This window comes from Gasterosteus aculeatus, chromosome X (assembly GCF_964276395.1).
Source record: "Gasterosteus aculeatus chromosome X, fGasAcu3.hap1.1, whole genome shotgun sequence".
Taxonomy (NCBI): Eukaryota; Metazoa; Chordata; class Actinopteri; order Perciformes; family Gasterosteidae; genus Gasterosteus; species Gasterosteus aculeatus.
The window spans coordinates 7394287-7418080 of NC_135698.1; the positions used below are offsets into that span (position 1 = coordinate 7394287).

Consider the following 23794-nt stretch of genomic DNA (forward strand, 5'->3'; position numbering starts at 1 on the left):
TAGAGTTAATTTGTAATCATCTGTCCTTAAAGGGAATGCGCAGAAGTGCACAAAATGTGTAAGTAGGTGAAATCGGAAAAGTAGCCGCAGCCAATTTAAGCTCGAACTGTGTAGAGAATTCAAAGGCAGACTTTAATTAAGAATGTCCGGCATCCAGCAAGCGTTTTGTTTCTACGTGTGTGTGTGTGTGACAGATGTGTATTGAAGATAATCAATGTAATAGATTACTAAAAATGTTGTAATCAACTGGCTTCATAAGTGCTGCCAATATATTGCTGCAGGAGAAGCTATAAACCCACATGGGATACCACAGGGAATGTTGTCTGTTACCCTGTTTATTTTCATTTTCACATACATTCAGATGGATATTTTTCAGTCTGATTCCTCTTTAAGATGATCAGACCTTGTGTTGCAGAATTTAGCAGAGTGCAAAAGACTCCTCTTGCCTTGTTCAACACCATTTATACGGCTCTGCAGACATCTGCTGTTTCCAATCCCCCAGCCGGAGGTGAAGAAGCTATGTGCGTGGCTTCTTGTTGTTTACATAAAACTTCCATCGGCTCCGGTTTGTTCTCCATTGCTGTATCGTATTCACATGTGCTTCGACAGGAACTTCCAGCTGCCTCTTAGATTGCATCAAGGAGATGTGTATGTATATGTGTGTGCATACGCAGACACAAATACAAATGTTTGGTTATTTATTTGACTATTTGATGGGGTAAAAAAGACGTTTGCAGGCATTGCTGTGCCGTACGAGTGTGAATCTGTTGCTTTTTCGGCAATTCTTGACTAATCTTTGGAGATTGTCCCGCAAACACAATGACATGGCAGCTGCTTCTTTAGAGGAGGGCATTAATCCACGGCGGGGCAGTTACTGTAAAAACGAAGGGATCCAGGGCATTTTGCCATTAATCTCCTTCTTTTATCCCTCTCCTCTCATCTGAGGATGCAGCTCGTTGGAGAGGACTCTCTGGATGGCAGTGACAGAGTGACCAGAATGACCAAAGCCATGTTCAGGGCCAGACCCCATGTCTCCAGTTCAAACACACACACACACACACACAAAAAGATGAGCCAGTCAAGGCATGCCATATTGTGGGGAGGTGCTACCCAGCTGGTGGGATCAGAGCTGAAGTCTTGGGGATTACCTTCTGCTCTCTGCAGGTTTCTTGCATATTTAGTTTGATATTCTTGTTTCTCCCAGCGCACCTCAATTCGTCTTTTTTCTCTCCTTTATCGTTGTATGTGGGCGTGCAAATACTCCTTTATGATAAGCAATTATGTTAATGGAGGATGGTATATGTCATTGGCAGCTCCGGGACCATGCTATATCCACTCCCCCCCAACATCAGTGTGAAGAACGTGGATGAGACGTCTTTGTGGAGCACACAATGGGGGAAGCTCCTCTGGCATGCTGTTGTTGCCTTTAATCCGTCCTCGCCTCTGAATCCTCAGCCAGGAGCTGCGGCGCATCCGGCACAAAGAGCAGAGCGACGCTCCGACTTTCTCCTCATCTTCTCATCGCTGCGCTCCCACTTGTCCAGATTTCTCCATCTCTGTCCCAGCACAGCGCTGCAGGCTGCCCCCTCCTTTGCGTTGCATTTCAGCAACGGCCGACTGAAATATTGATGAACCCCCACGTGACCTCTCGGAGCAGCATGTTTAACGTTCCCTTCAGAGAGGCACGGGCGTTGGACGGGCTTCACGTGAGGCTGCCGTGCGTCTCACCAGCTGTTTCCCGCCACATCCCGTGGCCCGGGGGAACCACAGAGGAAACCGCAATGATGCCTGTAGTCCCTGCAGAGAGTCGCTCTTTAATCCGCGTATTTAGATTGACAGAGATCATAGACTCACGTAAGCTGGTGGGTGATTTGCATCCCCCCGCCCCGTAACGGTGCTCTTACTGCCCAATAAAAGGAGACGCGTGGGCTTTTGGTCTGGTTGTTTTCTAATGGTGCACATTCGCCGCCCTCCCGCTCGTTTCATATCATCTCTCTCTCCGTACAACTCGTTCAGCACCCAGGGGGGGTTTATTTTGTCTTTAACCTCTTAACCTGTTTCCTTGATGCACTGGAGGAGTGTGTGTGTTTCTTATGAGGCGCCACACAAACACAACTCAGCCTCAAGGCGTTCCACAGCAAAGACAGATCACACCAAACATATGTGTTCTTGTTCCTCCACAGACGTAAATAGTTAATATATGTCGCGCCAACGGCACCAGCTGGTTATGGACACTTGAGGTCTGAGTGGCGAGCTTTCCCGTTGCCGTTGCCATTTCTTTCCATATGACTTGGAGATAACTGCATCCTCTCTCTCCCCTCAGAGCGCATAAGAGCCTGCTTCCGTTTTCTCTCCCGACCCCATCATCCCTCACCCATTCGGCACGACACACAAACTGCTCAAATGTGTGCAAGCAAAGTAACATAAACAGTGGCACTTATAGAAATTCAGTTGCATTTTTTCCTTGTGTCATCACATTTTAACAGTGGCTTTGGTACCCGTGTGTAATCTCGCCATAACATCAAAACACAAACTCTCTAGCAAATTGAATTTGTTGTTTCTTGTAAAAGACAAATATCTGCTGAAATGATTTCCATCAGGCTGTATTCTGCTTTCCTGCCTCACATCGGAGTGATTTTGCATTATATAACAGTTATTGCGCACATAACTAGTCAGTGGGAAAGTTTTTCTGATATCAATACATGTCAAGATTAAACATGTGCATATAAAATCACATATGAAATCATCAAACTGTGAGTAAAGGTCATTTGGCATCGTTAAACGTGAACTGTTCTAATGTACAGTAATAGCCACTTATAAAACGTAATATTTGACACCCTAATTTAAATGTTTTATGGGTGATTTTTATCTGTGTGAATGAATCAGCATCTCATGTAATGACTGATACTCAATTATCATATTTCAGAAAAGTTTCAAATCTACCATCTCAAATATGGCAGCAGAGAAATTCATCGTACTTCATCGTAGCCCCCCCCCCAGTCAAGTAGGATTAACTGACATCAAATCAATAACCGAGCGCTGGCAGCGGTTCCCTCCGCACATTCCCATTGAAATGGATTATTTTCATACTGCCGCCGTACCATCTTCATCACGTAGTTATGAACCTTTTAAATATTACATGAAGCTCAAGACACTGGTGACCGACATTATCGAAACACGGCGTCACTCCAGGTTTATCTGCGGGTCTATTCTGGGGTTCGACATCACAGGCACAGGCTCTCTACAACGGCCGTTATTGAACTGGACTTTACTGCATGTGGCATCTCAATGACGAAAGACACTTTCTGGTCTAAATGCTAATGTCTTGTAGTCAGAGTGTGCTCACATTCCTTGTAAAAAACCCCGCCCGTCTCTCCTGTCCAACCGTGTGTTCCCCAAGCTGTGACGGACGGGCCTGCAGGAATTAAGTTTAAAATGAGGCTTGGCTGCAGGACTGGCTGCTGGGGCTTTGGGGCTTTACTTGCATTTAATTTTATATGCGCATGTGAGTGCGTGTGTGGGCGCCCCGAGTGCACCTGTGTCTGTCTGTAGGTTTATGGATAAAGTACGACATAACTGCCGCTTTTTCACTCGCATCCCGACGAGAGCCACTAACACTCGACTCAGCTGTTAGTTTCTTTTCTCACGGGGTTGTCAGGGGTTTTCCCTCATGGAGGAGAGGGCGGATATTTGTTATCCTTTTCTCTCTCGGATACAAAACTGTTTGGATAAGTGCGTGAAATATGAGTGAAGGAGCAGTGTTGAGCGTCGGTAATGGACAGTGAACTCAAGTTTCATATCCCCGGATGCCGGTTTGACTTTGAGAAACAGCGCTCAATCTTTTCCCAGCTTTAAGGCCCTTATCTGGAATCCTCACACACTATCACAATTGGATCTTCAAGCGAGCGTGATGTCATAAATTCCTAATTAACACCCTTTCCCAGACACCTTTATTGACTTTTTGGTTGCAAATCATCCAAGAATGGCTGAAGAATGGCGGCACTGTCTGGCCAGCTTAATACCAGAGGGTAATATAAAGAATGTCATAAAAGGCCAAGATAAAGGCATAAATATCACGGCAGATTGACGTCTGGTATTAACTTGATTTCGGGGACGAGGCGGCTGTCAGAGTGGACCGTGTTTGCACATCATAACACATTCTTTAACCAGAAGTCAGTGTCAACCTGCGCTCATCTTCCTGTTTGACGAGTAACTTCTTACTGCAGCGACTCGCCAAACCTACGCAGGAGCTAAGGAGCCCCAGCAGCGGCATATTGTACGGGGAGGAAACCCTTTGTAGTTTTAATTCTCTCCTCGTGCCAGGGCCCCGCTCATACATTCACACCAGGATCATGTGCCGTTGCATGTCATGTACTGTGTCTCTGCAGGTTGGATATGGTTTCAGATTGACTGGTCAAAAGGTTTTGCAGCCTTAATTCCATGTGTAATGTGAGCAAAAGCGTATTAGCAGCAGTAATTATATAGTAAACATTCATTCATACGCGTGTAAAGAGCAGCAGACCTTCTTTTTTGGAGTGACGCAGCGCAGACGACATCATTTGGGAAAAGACATACTCTCCATTTGACATTTTCACAGAGCCAGTGTTTTATTTTGGGGGATTCTGTCATGTGGGAGGTGACCTCGTGGTTGTGATTGTCGTGATTCAATCCCAGTTAGTAAATTAGAAACATTCATTGGCAGCGTATCGGAGATATAATACTGTTTAAAAGAAGTACTTTTATCCAATGAAAGACATGAATGTGTTGCACAAATCTCTATTAAATTGTAGGTCTAAAATGTAATTCTTCTCAGTGGTAGCTCTTTTATATATTAGATGAAAACAAATACTTACATTTTTCTGGTGCCAAAAACAACTCAGAGAAACAAGGCGGCACCAGGGTTAAAGCAGATCTCATCAACGGGGAGGTGAACATAGTTAACAGTTCTGTCTCATATTGGCTGAATGTAAAAACAGTTCTAGAGGTAGAGAACTTCCCCGTCTTGTATAATCCTCTTAGCTGTGTTGAAAGCAACCAGGGTTTTTCATCCACTGACATTTTAGGGAAAATTAGTTTCACAGGGCTGCATTGAATTGATGCATACATCTATCAAGTATTCTTTTAATAATAGTCTAATTAGTCACGCTGTCTATAAAATGTCAAAAAATAATGACAAAAAATGATTCAAAGCAACCAGTGTTGCTAAGTTTAGAAAAAGCCAAAAACCAACAGAAAAACAAATATTCATTTTTATAGGAAAGCAAGCATCAGTGAATGAAATCTATCAAAACAAACGTCTGTAGTTGTGATCAAAGGCGTTCAAAAAGACACACACACACACAAACACACACACAGTCTCAATAGACCCTCTCAGATATTATGGTATGGTATCAAAATCCATCATGAGCTGTGGCTTCTAGTTCAACAGTCATTTACCTGTAAAATGGGTAAATAAAACCAGGCTATAACTAAAAAACAATGTTGGTGCCAGACTCTACCCACATCAGATGTCTCTGATTTGATATGGGTTGTTGAATTAAAAAGGTGCATTCTGCCAATTTTCAACATGAAGATCGGTACAAATTGAGTTGCATCGTGGGAAATGTGGGATCCAGTATTGTTGGAACGTCACCTGTAGGGAAGAGTCATTGCCACGGCTGTATCATTTCTGACCATAACTTTTTTATATCTCTTGCGTGTCCCAAACTATATGAAAGCGTGACATTGGAATAACCAACACTCCTTAAATAGTGTGCAGCTTTGCCACCAGCAGCAGACAACTTCAGAGGATGACAACAGGTCCGTAATTCCCCTGTAAAATGACACTAATAAAGCTACGTGCTGATTGCTTACTTTACTTTCTTCTCAGCGTGATCGATTATAGAACGTATCTCTCGTTGCCGTTTTAAAGACAGAACTGTAGTGATATACAAAGCATTTATTGTTCAGTTAATTCCTTGCCAGCACAATGAAATACAATTAGGTCTCTTTTGGAGAAACAATTTTGTGAAAAACATGAACCGTGTGAAGACTCAAGAGAGCTCGAGAGGGTGCGAGTAATTCAGCTGAAGGATTTAATTGCAAAAGCTCTTTTATTATTTATTTGGACAGCAAATTCCACTTTATCCTCTACTATTTCTCTGCTGGAATATGTAAAACCACAGCGGCAGAACGCTGTCCTTAATTCTCCCCGCCATGCTGTACCCAACACATACAGTATTGCTTACATGTATATATAGTCTTTTCTTAATGTTTCTTACACGGGGATCCATTTGAAGTCCTCTCCTAACACAACTCATGCATCATTATTTGTTCGTCGGGGCCCTGGAAATGTTTTTGCTTCCCTCTGTGAAGCCTTGTCCGCAGGGCTCCGAGAGCTCCCCCCGTCGGTTCCCACTGAGCTCTAATCTCTTCACTCCCGTCTATCTTTGCACCGTGCACATGTCAAAAAGGAGCTGCCGGCTCGACTCGGCGTCACAGAGAATGTTTGACTACGATCTCACTCCCCCCCCTTTCACACCCTCCGGCAGGCCGGCCGGCCGGCCTCAACTTTTTCTGTGCCGTCCCGCGGCCGCTCATCTCTCCCGAGTCTCCCCTAATGTCTCTCTACCCCCCCTCGCCGTAACGCAGCTGCTCCGAGTCGATGGATGGATCTGCGTCGTGGAGGGAGGAGGCTTGGATGTGTCCTTCAGGCTACTAGCGGAATCAGCAACATGCACGGAGCCCCACTGATGTCTGATGAATGTGTGTAACACTCTGAGAGAGAGCACCGCTGATGTAAATTGGTATTGAATTTGGAGTTAAGGCACCGAAACTCACCAAATGGAAATTGCCTGGATTCAGCAAGTCTTTGTAGATTCATATATTTACTCTAAAAGGGTAAACGGAATCCTTTTTCCGTTGCAACTTGTGACCAGCTATTTTCATTGCGTTACGTCTTAAACAGATTTGCCTTGATAATATGGAGATGCTGCCTTTAGCAGATAATAGATCTAAAAAAAAAAATGCTTCTTTTGTTAGTTTCTCAAATTGTGAAAATGTGATTTTCTTCTGACATCATCAACCATGTATGGGATTTACAGTACGTAAGTTTGGAAACATTTTCTCATTCAGTAAGTGTGTCCAAACCTTTGATTAGTACTATAAATGAAACTACGTATGTCACTTAATGACGTGAAATATGATATTAAATGTGATTTTAATTGCAATATTTTTAGTAATATTTTTAGCTGAAGCAATTGGTTCACATAAATACAAACAGACATTTTGTCTTTTATATGGAGATTAAGGTTGATTTCTTGGCGCTTTTGTGTCAGTATTGTAGACATTGGAAAAGGCTTTTTCTAAAGGAAAAACAAAAAACACTGGTTACTCTAAAGTTTACTAATTGGCTAGTTATATCTCAATTGTTTTAATCCCCAAATAAAAGACAGCGTAAAAACTAAAAGCAGTTGTGTGCTGGAACATTTTGTTGACCAGACCCTCGTGCTGTTGGACAGATTTCTCGGCGTTGTGAGAGGGTTTCCTGTCTTCTAACACCACAGCTTGGTCAGTGGCCTTATTCTTCCAACTATAACCCACTACGACGCAAGTAACCCTCCAGGATCGGTATTCGTTGTGTCATGGATGGCGTGTGAAGTTTCTATTCCCTTTCCATTCAAAAGAAACTTCTGATTTGACAGGACATGTACGTGTCTCTACTCATTACATTTATACAGTCTCATGTTTTTTTTGTGTAGTTTTTAGTTTGACTTGCCAAGATCTGCAGGGCTTGGAAAACGTTGTTTCTCTGGGCACCTTTTTTTTATCCAACTGGCTTGTAAAGCTCATTAGTTGCGTTGATTTGGTGTCGCAACTCTTCCTTTTAGCTCGAAAAGGCAGGACCCAGGTTTAGTTATTAATCAATACGCGAACGGTTTTAATATTCCGTCATTCAAACCATCATACTTTGGATGTCGCCGGTAAACAAAACAATTTTCCATCTATGTATTACACCCGCGCCATACGCCCGACCTCAGTGTTTTTCACTCTCCGACGGTGAAACACAAGAGGGTTGGATTAGCTTGTCTATGTCGATTTGGGTATTACTGGATTTAGCTTTAAGACCCTTTAGCTGACACTCTCTCTCCATCTGTCTTGACAAATGGAGAGAGAGACCATTACCAAAGCAGAATAATGTGCATCCTAGTGGTGAAGAAAGGTACGTTCTCTGAGGCCATAAGGGCATTATCGCACATTGTTTTCTCACCTGAGGTTAAAACTTCAATACAATAATAATAATTCAGTTTTATTGAAATTGGACCCTGAAGGGTCTTTTTTGCCAGTCGGCCTTTGTTTTCTAATGAAATACGTAAATAAACATTTAGTCGAAGCTGTGTTGAATGTTGTTGGCTTTTTGTGTGAATCTATTTAGCGCCTTTGCCCCAGAAAGTGTTCAGCGTCTCAAACATGATCAATCACTGTCTGTCTATAGGAGTTTACTACGGATTATTTACAGCAACATCAATCAATAAAATGACACATTACAAACTAAAACGAGCGTTAAACTGCTGCCCGATTGACCCCTACGATTACCTTAACCCTTATCGCATTCATTTTCTTTTTTTTGGTATTTTAGTATTCTAAAGCTCATCTCTGGCCTCTCAATTCTACTGACGGCCGACGCGTAAATCGGCGAACGTGTATAATCAAAGCCAACGCGGTGATGGGCTCATTAAAGCTCGGGGAGCGGAGAGGAGGAGCGTCGGTCTGGCTGCAGCTGCTGCATTGGCTGTCTTCTCAGCGGGGAGGGGCTGAGGGAGGGAGAGAGAGAGAGAGAGAGAGCGGGAGGCAGAGAGAGAGAGAGTTGGGGGAGGAGGGCAGCGCTCTCGTTCGGGAGATAGGGAATGCCCGTTAGTTGCGTCTGCCAATAATAGCCCATCAGCCAGAGCGCCGGCATCGGGAGAGCAGGAGAGCGCAGGCAGTGCGGAGGACCGAGCCGCCGAGCACAGGAATGGTACACTAGGAGGAGGAGGAGGAGGAGGCAGGCGCACTCAGAGAGAGCCAGGGCATCGGAGGAGAGAGGAGCAGAGCGGCGAAGACAAAAAGTTACCGGGTCAGCAAGATAACGCGGAGAAGCGGTGCAACTGGGACTCACCGCTCTCTTTTCCCGGCGGCAATAAGCAGCAGAGGAGGAGAGTGATTATTACAAAGAGGGGACGGAGGGAGTGCTGTAACTTCTTCCCAGGAAAGACGGTCCTGTCACAATTCCCCCCGCAGGTCTCCTCTGCAGAGACGCATGACTATCCCAGCAAGACAGCTGCAGCGCAGGAGACACTTGGGTCTGGCAAAAGGTGCCTGAAATGTGCCGTTGTACTCACTTCTCTGCTGAAGCGTTTCCCACCCAGCTGAAGTGGAAGTAGTTGTTCTTCTGGAAGGCTTTTATCTTTTATGTTGCTTCAGAGTTTGAAGCAGTGGTGACTTGGTGGCTTATTTGTCCAGTCCTTTCATCCCTGAGACTATGGTAGCCGGTGCGTCGGGGAGCCCTTCATCAGCAGCTACAGCCCTAGAGCATGGAGAAGTCCAGCAGTGAGGAGTCAGCCATTCACCGCAGCCCCTCGGTAGACAGCCCGGACTCCGACTTTGCCCAAGCCTCCACGTCTGGCCACCCGTTTGGCGGCCGCGGCTTCACTGCCGGCGCGTTCTACGGCTCCACGGGCCCGCGCAAGGACGCGCAGCAGGGCCAGGCTGGAGTGGCCGCTGACGCCGGCGCCGGAGACAAGACCAACAACAAGTACAGCTCTCCCAAAGGCAGCAAATACGTAGTCTTTTACCTGGATCTATCCTTTGTGTTCCTTTTAGAATTCAAGAAGTGCAACATGGCAAGGGGCTGCCTCTGCTGCTTGAAGTATATGATGTTCATCTTCAATCTCATCTTCTGGGTAAGTGGCTCATCATTTTTTTTTTTTTTCAATGATTTTCTCACACACATGAATCCTGATAATGTTCAAATGTGTAAGAAAGGGAGCTCTGCATCTGTAATTATGCTCACAAATGTGTGATGTGTCTTTTTCATTTTTGGGGGGGAAACATGATGGCAAAGGGATGGTTGTCTGTGAAATAATTTGTTTTTATTACATCCAGCCGGTTTCACATTGTGCACGTTGCTATTCCTGGATATGACGGTGGCATTGCTCCACGTCTTCTTTTGTATGTCAGTGTGTGTGTGTGTGTGTAGGAGGAAGGGGGGGGGGGGGGGGTGAGGGGGGGTGGAGGGTTACTCATTGAGAGGGTTGGATGATTTACGGTGGACATGGGAGTTGAAACGCAGCTTTAGGCATGCAAGTGAAAAAGTATGTGCCTCCACAGTACAGTTACACTAATAAGGAACACATCATGCCCCAAGGAAATCAGGGTTGAGATGGTCAGCTGGAGCTCTGGGTGATTCTAAAGATCGGATGTTTGAGCTTCTTGTTATTATTTCTTGACAGGCTGACAGTGATAATCGAGTACATTTTTTTCAGGACATTTGGCCCCCGACATTTTCATTACGAAATTGTTGTAATTATCCGTATTTGTTGTAATCCTCGAATAATAATAAGAGGCGGGAAAATAAAAACAAATGTGATGGGTCTGTTTGCCAAATTTACCTCAAAAAATAGATCCAACCCTCAGAGACCAGACCAATGTGTGGCCGACTTTGCTGTGTACTCGTGCATGGGCATTTGTGGTAAATGTGGGCATCCCTTAAATGTTTACACAACGGATTAGAGGGCTTATAGGTTATTGGGCCAAGTCTTTTGTGTGGATGCAGCAAAGCGTGAAAACGCCCCAACACTGGGGTCTCTACCATCCCCGTCCCACCATGTGACTGGGTCGTGAGCCCTACAAACTGGGGCACATTGGAGGAAACAGAGTGGGCATTAACTTAAGCCCAGCTGTGATCAGGCCAGCATTGAAAACACACACACGTACACATGCGCCACACAAACCCAGATCCATCACTTTGTACTGAAAAAGGAAAAAGCACTGGCGGTAACCGGGTCCCGTGGCCGTCTGTTATCCCCCGGGGCGACATCTCCGTATCGCACTCATGTCATTAACCAGTCCACAAAGAAAAAGGGCCAGAAACAAATGGCTCAGCGGCTCTTCTGCGGGCCGGCCTCACCTTGATGCAATGTTTGTTTAAGCGAATGGAAGGGTCGGAAGACATTAGACGTTTTGGGATTAATCAATGAAGACATTGGCTTACCTTGATGCGAGTAAACACATCCTTTCATTCATTCAGTACACCCGCAGTGCAAGTAAGTGCTCCAGCCTTGATATTTAGATAGGAAGGGAAGAAAGTTTTAAGTGATTTGCCAGCCACATAAAAAGGATCAATCTGCGGCGGATAATCATAATGTGTTGTGTTACTGAAAGGTTCATTGAAACAGAAGAAATGGGTAATTTTCACAGAAAAGCCTCAGTAAAGGGAGGTTTTGAATCAAAAAATGAAATAAGCACAAAAAGGGCTGAAACGTATGAAATCCCTATCGACAGATCGGAGATCAAGAGCCGAAGGGGACATTTGTTCACCAGTAGAATGTCACGACCTGGCTCCACCAAAGGGCCGCCACGAGGAGCACGGATCACATGTGCTGCTGTGTCACAGGTTCCCGTCATGGCACAATTGATTTACTCATTCAACCGATGAATTGTACCTCATCTCGTTCTTTCTTTGAAGTAAAAAGGAAAATACAACAGATCAAGATCCTGTTACACCAACGGGGAAACACCAGCGGTATGTCAGTTCTGGACTGCTCGGCTTTTTAATAGCTCGGAAGAGACCTCGGTGGGCTGTTTTAGGTCAACCTTTGACAGGAGTCACAGGGTCATTACGATCCGCTATCTTCTGAGGGGGGTTTGGGGGGGGGGGGCAGTCATGGGGGATTTGTGGGAAGGCGTTTGCTTCCAAGATTCTTTCCGGGCACAATTTGTCCTTAAACCTTTTTCAGTGGTAGAACTCCACCACTAATAACCGGCTGCTTACACACCACTAACAGGGGAGGGGGGAAGTGGCTTTGGATTTCAAGGCTGGTGGCGCCCGAATCATGTGGAGCCGAGGCTTGTTGGCCTCCGAGGAAACGCGTTACAACCATCCCGAGAGTGCGCGCCGAAGCTCTCCCTCAAGTCACATTCCTTCCAATCGTGTGTTTGAGTGTCTGTGTGTGCGCGGGGACCGTAAGTGGCTGTGGACTTTACCCAAGCGCAGCAAAGCCCCCCCTGCTGTGAAATAATTGAATTTTTCTCTGGTAATGTTGCCTTAATGAACAGCCACCATGCATTTTCCCTTTCTGCTCCCGCAGATTGATACTCTTGTTTTCCTCCCCCCTCCCCTCCCCTCCCCCCCCCGGTAGATCATTTTAACCACGGTTTATTCAGTGTCCCATGGGAAGCGAGTGGGGTGAGGAGCGGGTTGGAATGCAACATGTGGCCGGCGTATCCGTCCCACCAGTGTGCGACGCGCCAAGCGGACGGTCGCCTGGTTGCCTTTCTGGATTCTGGGGCAGACGTGAGCCTTTTATGAAGGTTAGCAGAGCTGGGAATAAAAAGGGTTCTATCGCCAGCGAGGTGCACCGGAGCACTAGCTGAGATGCAGGGAGGAGGGTGAGAGGCATGTTGTATCTTGACACCCCTGGGACGGCACCGCTCGACCTCTGACACTCCAGGAATCACAAGGTTACTGCAGCTGGTAAGGAGGTTTGCCTCTGAAGCTGAGACATCTCATCTCAGCACTGCAGGGGGGGATGATGCCCCGCTGTAACCTGACGCCAGGTACAGCGCGGGGCTCCTCTTTCTGACCGTGCGCGCACATGAACCAGCAGGCGTTCGCTCACCAACCCCTGCTCCACGGGGCTTACGGTTTGTAACTTGAAGACCAAGGTAAACAGCAGCAGGCACTCCAGGCATCTCTGTAGATGCGCTCATCCTTTTGGCCCCCCTAGCAGTTGTTCATGACCATCTGGCTCCTCTTTTCTTATAAGGGATTAGAAGAAGCTGAGCTGCAGGGGGAGTCTCGGGTGGATTAGAACAGCATTGGGTGGTGCTGTTGGGATTGACAGCACGACTCCTCAGGACAGCTCCATTCTAAAGCCAACAATCGGCCAAGCAAATGGCCTTTGTGCTGTGACAATGTGCTGTGTCGTTGTGAGAGGGGCCCGTTGTGCTCACATACACACATCACCTGATAAGGTGATTGATATTACGACCTATTAGGCGTCAGCCCCTGGGAGCATATTAGCGTTGGTGTTCTTGCTCGCCACCTCCCCCGTTAATCTCTTCCTTTCAGGCTTAAATTTACCATCCACGTTCGTACAAATGTGTCTTGTCCGGCGACAACTAGCACCTTTGAAAAGTAAGAGAAGGAAACACTACGCAGGGATTCATTCGGCCAAAATTGGTTGCTTATCCGGTGTAAGAGATAAGTTGAGATGTAGCCAAATGAGCCCATCCGATGTTTGCCATCATCGTGCCATATCAGAAGCTCAAGCCACATTAGATAATCCTATTTCAAAGAAAGATGTCAGCTCAGCAGTCTTGTCCTACAAGTAGATGTGGGATGGTAGTTCAAAGGCACTACTTCTGTTAGAGCAGAGAAAACCAAATGCATTTAGCATTCATGAATTGCCGTGCTTACTTAGGGGATTGCTGCAGGATTTATAAACCATTTGGTCCTCGGCAACAGAAGATGTAGTTTCCACATCGATTTGATCACTGTGTTCAAAAACGTACCTGCGTTGTGCCTGCAAAGAGTCGAGCTACCGACTGACTCAAGGTGGTCTGTAAGAAGTGTATTTGAACATCTGCATCTGGTTGAGTGAAATTCAGAAAAGCATTTCACAAAAGCGCCGCCTTTCCCCCCCGTGGGATTTACGATCCGAGGTGCTGAAGCTATTTGTATTGTGTTCTTCTTCTCCCTTTTTTACAAGAGGCAGAGCTGAACTGCCATCAGTCACTGCCAGGTGAAACAATGATCGTGGCGAGGGAAAATAGACGGGGGTCGAGCGGGTTCTATGGGATGACGAAACCAGCTGTATATGATGCGCTGTCACATGCATTTCATTTCGTCAATCCTCCGTGAAAGGCTGACTGTTGAATCCTGTTTGAGTTTGAAATGGCAGAATGAAGAGTAAACCTCAGCCAGTCTGTCCACCTGAATTTTACGCCTCCGGCTATGATTGGATGGGTAGTCTGCGGATTTAAATCAATGCTCAAAACAAGCGGTTACAGATTATAGGGCATTACATTATTAACTTCATCCACTATATAGTTTACAGCATTTACTTTGAAAACATCTGTGTATATAAACGATTCTTTAATCAGTGGAAATCTCGCTATTAGCATTCCGTAAAGATCGCAGGGCTGACCTGCTTGGTGGCAGATCGTCTGGAGAGATCACTCTGATTTACACATCTCTCAGGGCCGCTTCGATCTCCTGGCCGCGTTGTGGGCGCCGCCGCTGAGCTCATTAGCTGATGTTGCAAATCAAGCGGGATGCGGCGCTCCCGTGTTTCAATCTTAAGGGGTTGAGGAAATAGAGCAGGGGAGTCGGAGGGGTGGATAGGTGGATGGGTATGTGGGGATTTGCAAAGGAATTAAGTCAGTTAGAGCACATAGAAACCCCTCAGTGTTTTGATGGATCCATCTGAAAGTCCCCTTCTGGTCCAATGAGAAAAACATACATTCACACTGGCCAAATCTGTTGTGGTCAGGGTGTTGATTGGAAAAATGTCTCATCAGGAATGATTATACATTACATCTTGTCTGCCCAAGCACATGAAACATAGGGATCTTGTTTTCTCTAAATATAGGCCAAGAGGAGTTCAGAGCAGAGGGAATGTGAGAACGATAAGGGGGGGGGGGGCATTAGTTCTGCATACACAAGCAGGATCTTTTGTAATGACTATGCGCCAAATTGTGCACCTCAGGCAATAGAGAAGTAATGTGTGGTCAATAATGTGGTCAATAATGTGTTTATATTACTCAACTGAAAAATAGAAGATATCTGTGTATGTCGTGCTGTTGGTTTAATGATTTAGGTCTTATTCATTCTTTTTGGTCATTTTTGAACACTAGTGCAGTGAGACTGTCACAGAAAGTAATATTTACAAGCTAACCAGAACTGCCTTGTTCATGTTTTTATCCTTTGATAGTTCTTTGCATTGGAAGTGCTCCATTTCTTACAGCAGCAGCATGACAAAGCAAGAAAAATAAATTATAATGAACCTTCTTTTTGCACAATGTAAGTTCCGAGTGCTGAACAAGAGCAGCCATGGAGGGGATGAAACAACCACAGCGTCTGAGCTGATAAAACAGTTCTGTTGACTTTGTAAAAAAGCAATAAAATTTAAGTAATTTGCCGAGGACAGGAAAGGCAACGATATCGTCACGCTGTGGAGTCAGTCATTATTACCTTTACTTTAATCCCTTTACTACGACAGTGAGGAAGAGTTCGGTCATGACATTAGCCTTTACTCAACATCATCAAGCGGCAAATGGGGCCTAAAGTCGATGAGCCGCAGAGTTCTGAATCCATATTTCTGTTTAGGAAAGTTTAAGGTCCCGATCCTCACGCCAGCTGACATCGAAAGAAAGCTTCTGGAGATCCATGAAGGAAACAGACGGACGTACTTACACTCAAGCAGAGAATCCCCGCTGTGTTGTTGGATGGTTGACAGTCCAAGCAAGTCCTCCAATCAGAGGAAAATATCCACAAAAATACCTATTTTTCTCTCTGCAGCCTCACAGACGAGCGCAATTGTTCCACTTATAGTGGAATTCAATTTGCTGCAAAGTGATTTGTGTTATAAAGTAAACTGTTGTGCAAAATTACAGTAGTTTTGCTAAATCCATGTTTGAAAATGAGCGCAATTGTTGTTGCTTTTCGAACATTTCGCATGTCGCGGGGTGACATACACTTGGGGGTGTAGCGCCTGTGGACTTCAGTACAGCTGCGAGCCACTAAGACAGACACACTGCGCTCTGTGAGTGGCCTTGCTTAAGCTTTTCAAGCCGTCTCTGTCTGTAAAAAACACTTACGTCGCATTCACGCTGCCTTTTTTTCAGTTTCATTTCAAATGCTTGATTCTAAATATCGGCGCAGCAAAACAAGTCGGCGCTTTCACGCGCCGCATAGGACAAAAGGCTCGGCGCTGCTCGTGCTGCTGCAGGTGTGAATTCAAACCGCTGTGTTTTTTCCCATCTCCTCTATCCCAAAGAAAAGAAAACAGCAATGAAAGGTAATCTGCACCTAAGCAGTGAATACATGTAGGTTGTTGGAGAGGTTTTTCTAGTTCAACTACTCCTTTTCTTTCAAACACCTAATTGCAAATTATTGTGAAATCAATGTTTCACAGTCAGTATCACCTTCCGGCTCTACTGAGCAGGCTTAAAGAATATCATTTCCTTGGTAATTCCTTACTTGGCCCCGTGTTTAATTTACGGAACATAGTACGTGTATGTTAACTAGCTGCACGTCCATCTGCTGTGTGCACGCCGTGTTTCGAATAGTGGTTTTAGAAAAGCACAGGTTTTGAGTGTCGCATGGAAAGGCTGTTTCCTTGGAAATACTCAATGTCTAAAGCTGCAGTTAAGTCCATCAGAGCAATGCCCTGGCTCACTAAGATCTCCAGAGGTTATCAGCCGGGCTGAAGATGCATCAATGACTGACTTTAAGACCTATTTCCCTGGAGCCACCAGCTCAATTGATTCAGTTCTCTTCCCACCATAAACCCACTCAAACAACCCTCGAGAGCTTGACAGTTCTCTTCCCCCTTTTTTAAACAACATTTAGAGACGCGGGACTCACTGGGCAACCGCACCACGCTACATTAAAAGAATGAGCAGCAGATTGACTCCGAAATTTGTAATGTTTTACAACTGCCGTCCTGAATTTGGGTCAGGGACTCAGGCCAAAATGAGCCCGGGGGCAACTCGACACGCAATGAGGCGGATCTTTTCCGTCAGAGCACATGACGATTCATTTGGCCGGTTATAACTCAGCAATAAAAGGCAAGATGATCGTCTGTAAATGCCTGGCATGTTTTCATGTTTTTACTCTTCGATGAGGCAATTGCACATGCGCTGTACATTTTACCATCAGCCACCGCAGTAGACTTTGTGCGTCAAGGTTTGAAACGGAGGCCCGTCTTGTTTTCACAGCGAAAGCCAGATCTTCATCAGAGCAGGTTGTTGCAGTGCTCTCGTTATGTCTGATCCGATTTGAGGTTGACTGGTATTTGATGTGCATGAGGTGTGCACACAACGTTGCAATGATATTGTCCCTGAAGAGGGAAATGCAGTAACTGGTCCAGATCCTGCACTGCTACAGAAGCGGGATAACTGACAAAGCGATTCATCCTCTTCCTTATCAGAGCTTTAAACTGTCCTCCTGACTTCACCAATGTCTTATCACGACTCAAGCAAATGGTGCTGCTTGTTGAAGTTATTCCTCTTTGCAATTACAGATTGTATTTTCTGTTCTGTCTCAGGGGAAACGTCCAAAGGTTGTGTGTTCGAAAGATGCAGTCGTGAATCTGAAGCAGTCGAGGACACATATATACAAAGTTAAGCACGCAAAAGCAGCGTGGTTCCGTCCCCTTGGAGGTCTTTCTGCGAACCAGAAGGATGTGTCAGCTCTTGTGTTTCAGAGAGGACACGGCAGTTGTTTTGCATGTTGTCAGTAATGGCAGATGTTCACCAAGAGAGCAGAATTATCAATTAGTTATTCATTCCGTTCGTCGCAAAGTATTTTGAATAATATTCGTAACATTAAAATGCATTTGTTTGCCTGAAGCCGACATTCATTAACCTTTTATAAGAACATATGCTACACATGAATATGTTAGCCCCTGCTATGATGAACATCAAACACATTTTATTCAACAGGCTGACCAAAAAATGAAAATCTTTTTCTATAAACTTCACATTACGTATGCAATTTTGTCCATTTTTGTCTTTGTTAATAATTAGTACTGTGAGAAATGGATGTGGAGACTTCCCTCACTGGCTATGTGGCGTTTCTCAGTCCCCGTCAGTTGTCATTATTTCTGCACAGATGTCTTCCTTTCTCTTATTAAGCAACCCAGGCTACAGTAATGGCTCATTAGGCACGGCAGCAGCATACAGAGCTTGATGTCGGCAGGACGAGGCCAGAGAAAGGAGTCTAATTTGATAGGTCGATGATGGGGTCATCGCCACCATCAGCCGGCTGATCTCATTCATCCGCGGTGAGCCGGGGTAATTAAGACGGACCTTTTGCCCGTGTACACTCTCACCAGTGCACTGCTCTGACACAAATCCCCATCGCTGTGATCATTTCAGCAAAACATAGAGTGGCGTGTTTGGGATCAGCCCATTAATGCCCCCCTTCCATGTCACAAACACTTTTACTATTTCAGTAGCATTTTAGATCTTCATTTGACAGTGTTTTGTGTTTGCTCGGCCATTCCGCGAGCAGATGGATGGAAGGACCTCTTACCCAGGAGCAAGGGAGGTGAACACGTTGATATTTGATGACAGCTCCACGAGAGCTGGGCCAACGTCACTCTCTAATTCTATTTTCTCTCTATCTTACTCTGGCATCAACATCATGTGCTTGTTGTTTTTCCTTCCCTGGACAAACAAGTAATGTGGGTTAATTCAGAAGAAAAACAAAATCTACATTTAGGGATAGTTGGATTTACGCTTGTGTTTTCCTGACTTTGTCCTTTAATTAGGTGTTTTTGATAAATTGCTCTATTAGCCCATAATTTGCTGCCCACCATTAAGTGTGTGTTTCATGAGGTAAATGCTCATGTTAAATTCAGTGGCAGCTGGTGAATAATATTCTAGGTAGGTCGATCAATTTCAGCAAACAATCAAGTATCATTTATTGCAAAACAATTAATCAAAATCATAAACACTGCAGTTATTTTGTATTTCTCACATTATTCCCACACAAAAAACAGTAAATAACATTATATATACACACACACACTATATTGTCAGAAGCCATTGAATTGCTGAATTCTACTTTTTGTTGACAGTAAATGCTGCTGCTGTTAAATATCGGGACAAACAGAATGTGTATACTCTTTAAAAGCATCAGTTCTGAGGTTACTGGCATCAGTGAAATACTAGGTGACCACATGATCTATAGCTGCAGTAACATTTTTTCTTTTTTTAAACAGAGACAAAAACAGCAATCAAGCATTAGAGGAGCAGATCACAATTGAACTCATGTTTACCCAAAGAGGATCATGCTGACGGTAGAATAAAAGTTTCACTACATAAGTAAGTTTCAAAGGTCGTCGGACAGCTCTGAGCTCGTTCATTTTCTGCATTATTCATCTAATAAGCTAATAACAATCGAATTAACAGACCTTCTTGATTTATTAATTCGTCCTTTCAATATACACCAAGCTCTGTGTGCACAGAAACAACAGGCACAGCCTTTAATATTCTTCTAACGTGTAATCTCCACAGGCGTGCTGTTGATGTACCATCAATTATGTCATGATTTCATTTGAGCAGTAGAAGTGGAAACAGGATACTAATTGAGTTGCTAAGGCAGATGATGAATGAAATCTCCACGTGATGAAGATCCCTCATCTCACATGTGAAGGCTGACATGTCTGCTCGCTGGACCTCCGTCAATATTATTGAGAGCCCAATAATGGCACATAAAAAACACCTCCCCCCCCACCCACAACCGCATTTAATCTGAGTGATTATCTTGCAAAAGAAAAGCGAAGTAAAAAATGATTGCGCTGAAGCGGGTTGTCACTCGGTCTTTAATTCTTGCACGTTGCAGAGACGGAGGGATTTCTCTGTATTGATGCAATTATTTATTCAAAGTCTTTTCTAATGAATCGTTACAGACACCTGTGACAGGTGCAAACAAGTGATTTTTCAGACAAGTCACCGCGTCTCCTCTACTTCTCAAGACCCGCTTTCATACTCTTGAGCCACAAGAGGTCCGTGTCTGTCGTTGTGTTGAAGAATCTTGCACAAAAGCAATCACATCAGGGTGGCTTTATTAGCCGGGTTTCGCTGCTTACCCAACGTCGCCTCAGAACGCATTCTAGCTGAGAAATCTGTCTGTTGGTCATATTAACTGTGGTGGGCGGTCAGCTTTATCTCCTAAATGAGTCCTTCGCCATCAGCAGTTTCCATTTTCGCAGAGACGAGAATAACTTCATTCAAAGTCACATTTATTTGCAGAGGATGTGCTCGGGCAAGAGAGGGAGAAAAAACAAAACATCAATATGTCTTTTTGAAACGGTTCCACTCGGTCCTGGTTACCGGGAGATGGAGAGTTCAGCTGCAGGTGTCCAGATTCCCATTATGCCAGAGCCCGTCCCACATGCAGGCTGTTGTCTCTGTATAGATGCACAGTTGTTTTGCTGGTGAAGAAGGTGAGTGTGGATGCATTGGGTGGGGTTAAGCACGGAGATGCCTGCTTTTGGCTGTCAACATTTTTGCAGGTCTGCATAATGAATCCACTTGACTTGCAGTACACCAGGAAGGCAGCCAAGGTCAGGGGAGTCTGCATGTATTTTCATACCCGTGGGTTTTTTTTGGGACTTTTTTGTATATTTAAACGCAAGTATTTGCTGTTTGCACTCGCCACATGAACAGTAGTTCCAGTTAATGGCTTTTCTTTAGTGCTGACACTAACAAATCTCACCTAGATGTCTGTGCGTCTAAACATTGATCATAGTCGCTCCCGTAAAAGTGCAGGTTTGCGGATCTCCCATTGTACTTTTTCCCCCCGCAGGGTTGTCAGCACATCAAGCCAAACACAAGCTTCTTTAGAGAGGATGTGGGACGGGAGGAAGGTGAAAAGTAGGCTGCCTTTGATAGAGAGTTTAATGCTTTCCTTTTTTTAAATTCAGACCTTACTCCTCACCTCATTTTTAATGTGTCTATTCTTCATCGATACAGGGAACATAAATCGCTCACAGCTTATAACCAAATTGTGTTGGCTTTGCATTTTTTACAATGTGACAGTTGTTATTTTTCAATGAAATGCATTATTGAACAGCTCTCTTCTTTCGTAGGAGTTGTTACTAATTCATTTCCGTTCTCCTTCTTTCTTCTCCTTGGAAATCTGGGGTAAAGTGAGGTAATTGTTGAAGTAGAATCGAGTGACATTTTTACATACTATGAAGCATTTCATTTGAGTGTTGAGGATCAATATTTAACCTCGCCACCTCTATTGATCTCATTGCCCTCTTCTCCTCTGTGCCCTTGTCATTGTTGGTAATCAGTAGATCTTGGGTGTGCTTGTTACAACCAACACTCCTCCTGAGCCAACTTTTCCCCACGTCATTAAAAAGGAACCCGTTACACTGCAGAAACCCGATTAGACCCGGGTCGTGCAGAGCACACGGTGTGTAACTCATGCAGCTCACGAGGGACAAACAAGCCCCCTCAGCAGCTCTACTTAGAATACCCTCCCATCATGTTCTCTCAGAAATAGGGAACGTCCAGAATCTAAACCAACACGTTAATCACATGATGCTTTCAGGGAATGCTGTATATCTGTATAACGCAAATGTGAACACTTCAACATGTACACACAAGGCACAAATATTGCAGCGGGCGCAAATCAGCACACGTCTGCTTGAAATGGCCTCTGGACACGAGCGATAAGTCAGGACGGCGTGGATCAGCTTCACCTGTACCTTCTGCCTCATTTGCTCCTGTCCAAACGAGATAGGCCTGCTCTCGGCTGGCAGCTTTCCCGCGTTGACACAAAGCGACGGGCCCTTTTTTTTCGACGCGTCACCCGTGTGGCCGTCGTGGGGGGTCCCAGCCGACTTGTCACTCCACCATTATCTTGCCCCAGCCTCAAAGAAAGGACATTTAAAGGGACAAAGCGGAGCTGTCGTCATGTCAAGACGGCGCGATGCCGTGAAGCTAATCACCTGAGCCGACACCCCCCTGATGTTGTCACCCCCGTTGGACAGGTGGACAGACACAACCACGGGGGAGGCGCCTGCTTCAGAGACGCGCTGCACAGAAAGTGTATGCAATCTAAAGACCATTCTTTGGTAAACAAGGAAGGCAATTTGGCGCACTAAAGCACAAGGGAAGGAGGAGCGAGGGGGGAGGAGCCAGACACCTGTTGCAACAGCGGCAGGTGACAACCTGTGCACTTTGGATTGCATTATCCAGTGAACTCATTGTGATATATCAATCTGCTACTCCCAGCAAAACATAAAGCTGAGCTTTGCATTTTTACCAGATAACCGTTACGTATCGATTTTCTTGGGGGGGGGAACGTGCAAATCTCATGATGAGAACACCCGTACCAAACACCTTTTGACACTGTAATTTATTGTAAAGGTTAATCGTGACATAGACTTTAAAGCAGGAACTCAATCTGGCCAATTGCAGACAGAGTGAAGGCTGGCTGGTAAATGAAATGCACGGAGAGCAACGCTGCGCCGACCTGCTCGCGGCAGCCTAGTTAATCAGCTCCGGTGATGCACTGTTGCCAGACGCCGACTCAGCGAATCTCCTGATGTTATCCACATCTTGGTACAGTCGTCTTACCGCGGGCCATTCCATTACACTGGGAATGAAGAGGGAGACCGGTCAGGGCAGGCAAATAAACAATTTTAGGTGGAACTTTATATTATGTTCAGACCCGAAGCCGAGAGATTTGTTCCCCAATTAACCGCTGCCTGCGGTCGCAGATGGGATCTTTGTAGTGAGTAGCAATGAGGAAAATATCCTTTGCTATCGGGAAACCTCGGCTTTGTTTCTTGGACTTTAAACTTGACTTCCTTAGAGGCCTGCGGCTCCAAGTCCAAGTGTTTGCGAGTTAATTCTTTCGGTGGCTCGTGCTGCGGTTGTCATCCTTCTTCCTCTTGTTCGCTCTGAGGTCTCCGGATCAACATTTTGGTGCATGGTTACTGACAGTGCAATTATTTTGTTACTTTGTTAAGAACTACTTCTCCTTGAGTAACTCTAGATAGGCCTGCGAGTTCCGCCATGCTACAACTAGACTGATGCACGCATTCAAACATAATCACACAAAACGCACATTCATTTGTTGAATAGCCTTCAGGCTTAGGGGATGTAAATATAACCTGCATTTTTGCCTCACTCTCCTTTTGGAGCTCAATTCATTCTGTACAAATGTAATATTCAAATTGCCATGGCGTCTTTGGGACATATGTTCAAACTAAAAACCTCTCTCTAAATGCTAATTTTATTAATGCACACTTTGTGTCAACTGTGTATTTTCTTTACACCCTCATCAGTCATCTCAAAATATATTTGATTTTTAGTTGCATAATAAATCATGCAAAAATAAATCGGGATTGTTTGAATCATTGCAATAAACCACAAGCGTCTACACATAGTGTACAGTGTATCACAACAACCTTCACATTGATTGCTAATGAATTTGGTACTCACACTGGTGTTCGCCTCTGGATCATTTGTGATTAATCTGAGGATTTTTCATTCTGGAGCACAATATGATGAGAAATTGTAATTTATGATCAAATAGCCAGAAATGAATGATATTCCCACCGGCCTCTGTACTTTGTTCTCTCTTATTGGCAATTGTTAAATGCAAACACAAACACATGAACACATTAGCATTCTCACATTGAGCTCCTTAACATGCTGAACAGTAACTATGTCAAGAAAAACCAGGCATTTAATCACCTTGTGCTCCAGGACATTGTGATGGGTATTTTTTTAATTGCTTTCAATTTTGCAGTCAATCAAAATACTGCATCGCATGTGGCAAACAACTTTTTCCACAAATACA

At 44.8% G+C, this 23794-nt stretch overlaps 1 protein-coding gene across 3 annotated transcripts in view; it reads left to right on the forward strand.

Annotated features, from left to right (window-relative positions):
* Nucleotides 1–23794, forward strand: part of LOC120809324 (tetraspanin-9) — a 126918-nt gene that overhangs the window by 62531 nt on the left and 40593 nt on the right. For 2 of the 3 annotated variants that reach the window (XM_040163036.2, XM_040163037.2), the window contains one exon: nucleotides 9841–9920. In XM_040163036.2, coding sequence (XP_040018970.1) covers nucleotides 9858–9920 — 63 coding nt within the window. In that variant the 5' untranslated portion in view covers nucleotides 9841–9857. Of the gene's footprint in view, nucleotides 1–8822; nucleotides 9921–23794 lie in introns of those variants that run through there. The other variant, XM_040163035.2, reaches the window with a different exon arrangement.